Genomic DNA, 11,018 nt, shown 5'->3' with positions numbered 1-11,018 from the left:
ACATACAGTATATATATTTAGTTTTCCCTCAATACACAAATTTTAAGTATGTTTTTCATTATTGGCTCAAATTTGCTATAAATATAACAATTTTGTGTTTTTGGAACAATTTTACTGTAAATTCAACATTTTTTGGCCTTAAATTTGCGATGATTCTTAATTTACAAACGAGATGTTACCTTTGGATGTATGCGAGGAAAAGCAGTGGTGGGCAAGTGCCGCTAAGGGCTACAGACCAGTAAGACCACCCATAGTAAGACACCACTGGGTCCCAAAATGAGTGTATGGTGGTGGGTGGCATGTAGACAGATTTTTTTTTCCATCCGAAACTAGGCAAGAAAAACAGACTAAATGCCTGCATTACGATCTAATATCGTCATGTGTATGAATGTACTAATTTATATTGACATATATCATCTGAAAAAAACTCATAACGGGTGGTGTTGTGGGGGGTGGCTTACACGTCTTGCACCCCTCACTCTCAAAAACAAAGCGTCTTTGTCACAAACTGGCTCGTTTTACCGCCAGGAGTCAAGAGGGCAGCATATGTGGTCTTAAGGGGGCCAGGGGTCAAAGATCCATGAAACACAAGGTCAGTGAAAGCACCAGCGGTCGCCTTTGCAGCGTGTCAACATATTGATATTGTCATGTGTACGTAGAACGTAGAACCCCCTGGGTGATTTATCACTGATAATTATTATAATAATCAACTGGTGAGTTACTGGTTGAAACCCTAACCTAAAAAAAAACCCTCGCTCTCTCTCTCTTATCCCAGGCTTTTTGCTGAAATAAAGAAGTTCTTCTAAATGGGGTCGGCGGACCTGACTTTGAACTTGGATCAGCTCCCCCCATTTCCCGCCGTGCCGCCTGAAATGGACTAGTAGAAGAAGAAGGAGGAGGAGAACACTGCACACTGGAGGCGATGCGGCCCACAGAGTTTCTTTTCCAGCCGGCCTCGTGGAGGAAACACAACGTAAGTCCACTTCCTTCCTATGAAACTTGTGAAGATGCTCGAGGTTTTAGGGAAAAAAAAAAAAAAGGGCACACTTCTTTATGGCTTTATTTCACCTGCTGCTATTGTACTTTCTATGATGCTGCCTTCACTATCTGCTGGGGAAAGAAATGTCTTCTCTGTGCTGTTTGACCTCTCGGGTGTCACCGCCGGTTTTGTTTTTATGGTTTTGAACATGTTGCCTCCATTTCGTGTGTGTGTGTGTGTGTGTGTGTGTGTGTGTGCGCGTGTGAGTTTGTGCATGGTCAATGTGTTAGAGCCGTATAGTGGAACACCTTTAAAAGAACAAGCAAGTGCGAACATGGTCAGCTTGTGTTGTTGTTCAGTAGTGTGCTCTAGGTACGTGTTTTATTTTGTTGTTTCTTGTTTAATAGTTTGACATATTTTATTTTGTTCTTTAATATTTTGACATATGTCACCAACACAATTTGTACATATTATGTCTATACATGTAAAGCCAATGAGACCAATTAGGCACTGGTTGAACACATGGTAAGGGGCGGGGCTTATTCAACATATTTTTCAGTGAAATTGTGTAGCTCTGCATCAGGAAGTCCTCGCTGTCTTTATTGATTTTGTGTTATTTTGAGTATTATTTTTAAAGTGTACATTTTTTCCATGCCTTAAAACTTGACTTATGTTTGCAGACACACGAGGTTATTATTATTGTTATTATTATTATTATTATTATTATTATTATTATTATTATTATTATTATTATTATTATTATTTACACTATAGGATTATTGTCACAATGCATTTTAATGCTTTGCTTAATTTATGCCTTAAAACTAATTTTTGTGTCGATCGACCACTGGCAGCCCGTATTTATTAGCAATCAATTAACAATATAGTTCAGTGCATTTTTAATTGTGATGGACTATTTTCTCCCCTAAAATCGGGTTTTATTTGCACTAGATAGATAAATTGCAACCACCAGTTTTGATCATTTTACATGCTTCTATTGCAGTGCATTTTTAATTGTTTGGGGGTTAATTTATGCCTTAAAAGTCATATTTCTTGAGCACTTTTCATACATAGTGGAGATAGTTATGGTATTTGACTTCAAATCCCAATTTTTTAGTTTGTTTTGTTTTTAGATAGGAACTGGGATTATTTTAACCATATAGGTTTACAGTAACCATGCATTTTGGTCCATTTAATGGCTTAAAAGTCATATTTTTGCAACACTTGATACATCTGTCAAAGGTGCTGCAAAAAAAGGCAAAATATACCACAAAATCAAAACTATGTGTTTTTGTGTTATGTTATTCATTGAAGGTAATATTTTTCAGCACTTTTGATAGAGATAGAACCCCGTGGTTATGATAGTTTTGAAATATATAAGTGTATAGTTACGATGCATTTTGGGAACTGTTATGCCTTAGTCTCATGTTTGTGTGGCACTTTTGATAGGTAGATAGACAGTCGAGCACGCCAAGCAACTTGAAAACATGCACCATCAGCAGTTATTCTCATCATTTATGCATGCGTGTGGATTTTTACTGTTTTTGCCGCGTACTTCCTCGCCTGTGTGTGCATTTTAAATAACTTGTATACCCATTGCATATCATGCTAAAGTGCATAATACGGACCCATTGTATATTTTCTCGCATTTTTACATTAAAAATGCAATTTTTGTTGGCTCAAGCTCCTATGAGCTGCAGTAAAAGCCCCCTCAAAATGCGAACATATAAAAACAAATCTATATCTTTTGTATCGTTTATCCTCACTCCTTCCTTGCCCAAGCGCTCTCTCTCTAAAAAAAAGAAATAGGCGGTAATTATTAGTGTGCGTGTGTGCGTGCGTGTGTGTGTATAGAGAGAGAGAGGCGCTACCTACCTGCCATTGGAGGGCCACCTGGGATTGATGAACCTGGGCGGCCAATGAGGCTGCGAGGATCCCGTCAAGTGGCCCCAGTTAAAGGGGGCGGAAAAGGAGGACGGGCCAGTCGGCGCAGGAGCTTTTAGACCCTCACAGAGACAAGAGACAGATCTGACTGCCTACTCTTTACTGACAAAGACAGAGACGCGCACACCTAATTGTGTTTACTTGCAAACATCCTTGTAGCCATGCTGCAACGACTTTGCGGATAAAACAAAAAAACAGCCAGGCAAGGACGCACAAGAGGTGGATTTTTTTTTTTAATTTAAAGTCAACTTTTTAATGCTCTTGCGTGGAGCACAGTCACGCCTGCTATGCTGTTTGTGAGTGACACGATCACTACTGTTTTTCATTTGTAACAAGTCCTAAAGAGTGAAGAGTAGAAGGCAAGGCGTCATGCTGCTGGATGCAGGCCACCAGTTCCCGGGTCTGGGCTCGTTCGCCCGCCACCATCCTGCCGCCGGAGACATGCAGGAGAGAGACCTCAGCCTGGCCCAGAACACTTTTGTGGACTCTGCCCACATGGGCGCCTTCAAACTCAACCACGATCTCTCCCCGGGGCAGAGCTCAGCCTTCAGCAGCCAAGCTCCGGGCTACCCGGCGGCAGCTCTGGGGGCTCACGCCGCCCACGTCACCTCATACGCGGGCTCCCCTTTCAACTCCACGAGGGACTTTCTGTTTCGCAGCCGCGGCTTCGGGGAGACCTCCCCAGCTGGCGGGCAGCACGCTCTCTTCGGCGCCGCTGCGGGATCCCTGCACCCTTCCCATCACCACACGGACACGCCGCAGGGCCACATCTTGTTCCCGGGCATCCATGAGCAGCACGGCTCACACGCCTCCACCAATGTCCTCAACGGGCAGATGAGGCTCGGCTTGGCGGGGGAGGTGTTCGGCCGCTCCGAGCAGTACCACCAGGTGTCCAGCCCCAGGACCGACCCGTACTCGGCGGCGCAGCTGCACAACCAGTACGGCTCCATGAACATGAACATGGCAGCCCACCACCACCACCATCACCACCACCCGGGTGCCTTCTTCCGCTACATGCGGCAGCAGTGCATCAAGCAGGAGCTCATCTGTAAGTGGATCGAACCGGAGCAGCTGAGCAACCCGAAAAAGTGCTGCAACAAGACTTTCAGCACCATGCATGAGCTGGTGACGCACGTGTCCGTGGAGCACGTCGGCGGGCCGGAGCAGACCAACCACATCTGCTTCTGGGAGGACTGCCCGCGGGAGAGCAAGCCCTTCAAGGCCAAGTACAAGCTGGTCAACCACATCAGGGTCCACACCGGGGAGAAACCCTTCCCGTGTCCCTTCCCCGGCTGCGGAAAAGTCTTTGCCCGCTCCGAGAACCTTAAGATCCACAAGCGCACACACACAGGTAAATGTTCACTTTTACTTCTATTTCTTGATTTCATTCTGATTCTACCAAGCTAAGATCTAGCTCATTAAAATCACTTACTTTTTTCTTTAGCTGTCGAGATGTCCCGAGTGCATTCTTCCATTAGAATAACTCTTTAACTTGTGCACTTGTGGCTTCATGCAATAATCCCGTGCTACATTAAAACATACTTATCTTTTTTTGTTTAAAGAAATTATCCATTTGTTGATATGAAAAAAACTACCAATTTGTGCTTATTTTCTAGGCTACAATCTATCTGTTTGTTGTTTAAAATGCCAAAGTTTGGCGCCTTCCACAACAAAATCTTCTTAGTTTGAACCAGATTATATAAAATGAGATTTGTTTAATTTTTACTGGTAATTACGGCTCTTTAAAACACAACACTACACTTCTATAATGATTACGATGCATTTTAAAACATCATTTGTCTCTATAAGGTTACTTGCACGTGTAGCCTTACAACAAAAACTACTGGTCATATTTTAATTTCAACATGCAAAGCAATTGCTTAAAATTGTGTTTTTGTGGACACTTTAAAACAATTCAATTCTACTATACGGAGCACGCACACCTTTTTAAATAAGGGCCCTAAACGGTCACATTTTAGTCCTATCTGCCAGCAAGAGCTGCGTTTGTTTTTATTTACTTCTAGAATAAACGTCTGCTGTCGTTATTTCGATTTAGGTTTTAGCCCCTAAAAAATAGCCTTGGACTTAAATACCCTGTGAAAAATTCGGCGTTTTTATATTTCACATTTGTTGCTTTGATTTTACATGGTAATTTAGGCACATGATTAAAAACGAACGCTAATTTTGCGTTTTAGCGTCTGGTTTGTAATTTTTTGAAGGTGTGTGAAGGTGCTAGACAGGCCGTTACCAGCCTTTTCACATGTCCACCTATCTTGCTGTGGGGACGGGGACAGGGGGGTGGGGTGCACGATGGGTGCCATGAAAATGGCCAGGTGCTAATTAGATTTTTATTGTCTCCCAAGCAAATGGTGCTTGCCTTCTGTGGGCCTGCTTGACGATGGCCCTGCTCCTGCACCCCCTCTTCCCTCACCCCTCCTCCTTAAATCAATATGCGCATTATTTAGGCTTGCAATCAACCCCCCCCCCCCCCCCAACCCCATTCAGCTTTGCATATGCAAAAGGTTTAGTTGTGTTATTTTTAGTCATTGCTATATTTGAATATTGTTTTCAAATGCATTTGATTTATTAAGCCGGGGGGGATTTTTGTGCACATATTTGACTCTATTCTTTTTTAATGTTTATTTCTACAGGAGAGAAACCTTTCCAGTGTGAATTTGAAGGCTGCGACAGGAGGTTTGCAAACAGTAGCGACCGAAAGAAGCACATGCATGTCCACACCTCAGACAAGCCTTACCTGTGCAAGATGTGCGACAAGTCCTACACACATCCCAGCTCCTTACGAAAACACATGAAGGTAAACACAACACACACACACACACACACACACACAAATCATGTTGTAACTGCTTTATAGCATGGTATAAAGGCGCAACAGGTTAGGAAAGGCTGGTATTCAGTCCCAGCAGTGCAAGTCATTGAACAGGATAATAAATGTGTAATAAATTAGTAATAGACACATTATAAATGAGGTTAACTTTTGTAACAATTATTTTCCCCAGGTGCATGAGTCATCCTCGTCCGCGTCCGACTCCTCGCCGGCGGCCAGTTCAGGATATGAGTCGTCCACCCCTCCGGGCTTGGTGTCACCCACCACCGAGACCCAAAGCAACACCACCCTGTCACCGGCCTCGGCCGTGCACAGCAGCACCAGCCACAGCGGCCTCTCGTCCAATTTCAGTGAATGGTATGTGTAGGACCCACACTGAAGGCGTTTATACACACACGCACGCACACACAATCTAATTTCACAGCACTGGACGAGGAGATTGGGACATTTTCTGATGGTTTTGTCTCCAGCACCACTACAAAATATGTATAATAGATTGCTATTGTAAATAGTGGCTGACTTTGGTTGTGCTCGTTTGGTCTATTTGGTGTCTAGATGTTTCTTCAATGGTAGCTATCTCTAACTGGACTCCTTAGTGCACATAATCCAGTAATAACAACTGTACTCCATATTGTGATCCTAAACAGGCAAATTGATTGTACTATACTCTATAAAAAGGAAAAAAAAACACCTATATGAACTGGAAAGCGTGCCAAAGTTGAACACGGACACATTTTATCATGCTTTGTGAATGTACATTATTTTTGTAATTTTTAAAAGCTCGCCAGGCTTAATTTACCTGTGTCCTTTTTGTGTGTGTGTGTGTGTGTGTGCTCTGCAAATTGTGACAAACAAAACCACGCTATGTGGAAGGACCGTTAAGGAAAAAGAAAACATTTTTCCTTTAACATCCTTCCTTTTTTTGTGTATTTGTAAATACCAACTGCCATATTTATCCATTTGTAAGTAAATTATGGTATTTACTTGCTACAGATGAAACAGTATTTATAAAAGAATCTTTCTCTTTGTTGTTTTTTTTAACTATAAATATGTACAATTTAAGAGCTTAACCTGGGCAGTTGTTTCGTCGTGCATTTTTTGGGTTTGTTTATGGAACGAAAAGTTTAAAAAAAAAGAAGTGTTTTCATCCTAACTGTGATAAAACATCTGACTCCATACAAATATAATAAAAAATGTTGCAAGTGCTATTTTTTTTTTTATTTCTTGTGCGTCATTTTTCTGGTGTTTTTGCAATCGGGCCTCTCACTCAACACGTAAATATTTGCTGTGTAAGGTGTTTTAGGCCCCCAGTAAAGTGTGTCATACTTTTTATTAAAATCAGACACTTACCACTACACTTCCTTTATTAATAGAAAAAACATGAAGGCTGCTTATTGTTGTGTGCATTGCAGTCAGTGTTCAGTCCATTTATCTGCTTTAGCTTTACAAAAATTCTCTCTGAAATTGTCCTTTTAACAGTGAAAAAATAACATTTTTTCGCCTCAACTTGATTAAAAACCCTCAGCGGTCCACTGGGGCTTTTTGACAACCGTAAATAAATATTCTAAACAGCTATGTTTAATGTATGGTGTTGTCATGCAGTTTTGAGACCTTCCTGATCGGATTTCCAATCTGTCTAATCTTTGGTCTGAGACGGAGTGGCATGGATGAAGTTGTGTGCAAAGTAGTCAGTGTTCTCTCTGTTTATCTTCACAAGACACTCAATACTCAAAAGTGTATAAACTATTGTATCAAGGTACTTTAGGGTTCTCTACCCTATCTCGTATTTGCTTCTGGAGGTCTGATTAGTGGCCACCTTGCGGCTGGAGATGTAGGTCTGTTTGGTCTGGGGTCCTGGCCGGTCCACTAATAGGAAAAGAAACAATACCAAAAAGGCATTTTGTAGCCTTGAACTTGAGGCTGTTGTGCCTTCATTGCAGTCACTGTTAAGTCTGTCGTCCTGGCTGGTCCATGGGGAGATGGACTTGAACTTGTGGTTAGCGCCATGCTAGTTAGCAGACATTTTGACAATCAGGCATCTCGTTTGTCAAATTCTCTCAAATTTGGGATCAGGCCCCCAAAAGTAAAGACGCTGAGATGACTAAAATCTTTAAAGGCAATGTAAGCATTTTTAATAATACATCATGTTCTTTAATACACCAGGACACCCCCCCCCCATATGATTTTCTGGCTTATTACCATATCTAACTTAATTTGTGCAGATATTGGGAAATAACTATAAAAGTACACTTCATTCGCTAACCGTGCTACAAAAAGGTCAGTTAGGATAATCCATAATAGAGAACATACAAACCCTTTATTCCTAAAATCACAATTATTAAAATTTGCTAATCTGGTAAACTTTCAAATGGATAAAATTATGCATAAAGCAAAAAAAACCTGCTCCCCAAAAATGTAATACAATCCTTCTCAACAAGAGAACGCTTTTATGCCAGAACGCTGAAAACCTTTAGCAGTCTCCGTGGAATCAAGTTCTGGAAAACGCATTGTGTAAAGAACTCAAACAATGCACTAAAATGAGCAATTTCAAGAAACGGTACAAACTGTTGATGTTGACAAAGTACCAGAAAGAAGAGCCCTGAACAAAGTTTACATCCAATACTGTACAATGCTATGTCCAACCACTCCTGCAATTTCTATGAACGCTTCATTTCTTTGTGAGTACATTGTCTATACTCACGTATCATCCAACTTATAATTATATATTTAGATTTATTTACAGTGATTATAAACCTCAGCTCCTATTCTACCACATTGTTATACTGCCTTATCATTTTCTTATGTATTCAAAATTGGCAAAGAGTACATTTGGAATACAGGAAGTGAACAAATGTATTGTAATTGATGTGAAACGGATGGGGGTAGGATTAAATAAGCTTTGCTTCTTCCTACTCCTTTTTTTGGGGGGGACATGTGGAACTGTGAATTTTACTATGTGATGTATTCCAATGTAACTTGTATGCATGTTCAAAATAAATGAAACCGCTACCATAGCTTTGAACTTGACTCATACTGTACATGAGTGTCCTGAGGTCTCATGAGTCTTTCCATGCCTGTAGCTGGCCTTCGGATTATGTGGTCCTGGCTGGTCCACGAGGTGATGTTCAACTTTTGGACACGTAATTTTTCATGTGGTTTGTGATGAGGTCTCATTTTTTGATTCTGGTGGTTCAGCATCTACACGTGGCACAGCGACTACAACGTACACACAACAAGGCGGGTCTTTCTGTACGCTGTAGTCGGTGTTTGGTCTGTGTGGTCCTGGCTGGTCCATGAGCAGATGTTTGACATGTATAATTTAAGCATGTGTAATTTGTCATGTTGTGGTGTGTTTACTGAATTGATCTAAAACCCATGGCGGCGTTAAGGGTGCGGGCCATGGTGAGCCTGCTTGTAATCAGTGTTCATTCTCTAGTCCTTCCTGGTCCACTAGTAGTTTTTTCACTTTTGGGTGTTTATCACTCCTGATGTTGTCATGTGCGACATGACTTGGCCTCAAACACATTTCATGTTTGGTTCTGGATGTCCAAGAAGGGCCTTGTTGTGCGTATATTGTAGTCAGTGTTCGGTCTGTGTGGTCCAGGCTCATCCATGTACAGATTTTAGACTTTTGGACGTGTCATTCTGGCTGTGTGTACATATTTACATGTGACGTGCGTGCGTCTGTTTCCATGACAGCGATAACGCAACTTTTTTGTTAATTCCGCTTTAGTTTTCAACATTGTTACGCTGAGCAGCATTGCATAGTGTGTTTCTCTACAATAATGATAATAAACTATAAGCAAGGAGTGGCCCAGTGACCTCTGAGGGGGAAGAAGCCACTAGCCGCAGGGAGGGAGGAAAGGTCATTTATGCTCAGTGGGTCCACATGGCGCTCGGTTCCTGTTCTGCTCCTGCTGGGTTCATATCGATCCACTGCTAAAGGATGCAAGCTTTTTTTCTTCTTCTTTTTCTTCCCTTTTCTGCTTTTTTGTGTTTAGAAGTCGGGGTTTTTTTTTTACAGTATAAGTGTGCATCTTCTATGCTAATCTACCATTCCTCACACTATTTAAAACTTTTTTTTTTGTTTTTTTACATCTTTTCTAATGATAGATGTTTATTTATTTTGGACATATATGATTATCTAAGTTAAATATTTTTAAATGTGTTGGAAAACAGTGTCCCTGGATGGAATTCAATTGCTTGTGCATCAGTGCACATTTTTTTGCTGGTATTCTTCCGCAGTGTTGAGGCGTTACGACAGCTTTTCATGTTTGTTTTCCGTATTTAACAGCTTCGTTTGACAGGAAACATTGAGAGGTAAATTAACAAATTAAATATGTGTATGCTTCATGCAGTTTAACAGCTCATCTAACCATTATGTGTACTGTATGTGTGTGAAATAAAACACACAAATGAAATTAAATTGTATTCAATGTACAATTCAATCGCCCGGTCAACTGTGGATGCGCTGGGCTCATTCTAATAAGGACTTTATTATTATTAATATAAATACTTATTCATCGTGGTGTCGGCATGACTTGTCACCAGTCATGCTAAATTAAAAACAATGACATGCAAACAGACCAGATCATTTTTGGCCAAATTAAATGTTTTCTAACCGCTCCATGATACATTGCAAGATATGTTTACACCATCACTCTAATTCAATTATAAAATAGATGGATACATTGATAAATACATAGGTAGATACAGTAGATAGATAGATAGATAGATAGATACAGTATATACAGTAGATAGATAGATAGATAGATAGATACAGTATATACAGTAGATAGATAGATAGATAGATAGATACAGTATATACAGTAGATAGATAGATAGATAGATAGATAGATACAGTATATACAGTAGATAGATAGATAGATAGATAGATAGATAGATAGATAGATACAGTATATACAGTAGATAGATAGATAGATAGATAGATACAGCAGATACTGTAGCTAGATGGCCATCAATGTATTTTGGCGCAGTCAAGATGCATTTATACAAGTGCAATTATTTTACATTAATCTCATGCAAGCTTTTGTTTGGGCTGCTTTTTGAGATTATCTGAATGCCATAATCTTCAACACACAAATGTAAAATAGCACTAATATTGCTTCAATAATCCCCCCCAAAATCGTTGCCTTTATTAAAGATCATCCGGTATGCTTTTAAGGTCCTGGGTGGTTAAAGTTGATGACTACGGTGTGACACTTTGCAAGGTTTGATAGTTAATCT

At 40.6% G+C, this 11,018-nt stretch overlaps 1 protein-coding gene across 1 annotated transcript; it reads left to right on the top strand.

Moving 5' to 3' along the window:
* The first annotated feature begins 3,284 nt into the window (after positions 1-3,284).
* zic2a (zic family member 2 (odd-paired homolog, Drosophila), a) lies at positions 3,285-8,783 on the top strand. Its single transcript, XM_054786366.1, has 3 exons — positions 3,285-4,274; positions 5,575-5,738; positions 5,944-8,783. The coding sequence occupies exons 1-3, from the start codon at positions 3,293-3,295 to the stop codon at positions 6,136-6,138; spliced, it is 1,341 nt and encodes a 446-aa protein (XP_054642341.1). The 5' UTR covers positions 3,285-3,292; the 3' UTR covers positions 6,139-8,783.
* Positions 8,784-11,018: the final 2,235 nt, after the last annotated feature.

This window comes from Dunckerocampus dactyliophorus, chromosome 9 (genome assembly GCF_027744805.1).
Source record: "Dunckerocampus dactyliophorus isolate RoL2022-P2 chromosome 9, RoL_Ddac_1.1, whole genome shotgun sequence".
Taxonomy (NCBI): Eukaryota; Metazoa; Chordata; class Actinopteri; order Syngnathiformes; family Syngnathidae; genus Dunckerocampus; species Dunckerocampus dactyliophorus.
This window is presented reverse-complemented; position numbering and strand designations above follow the sequence as displayed.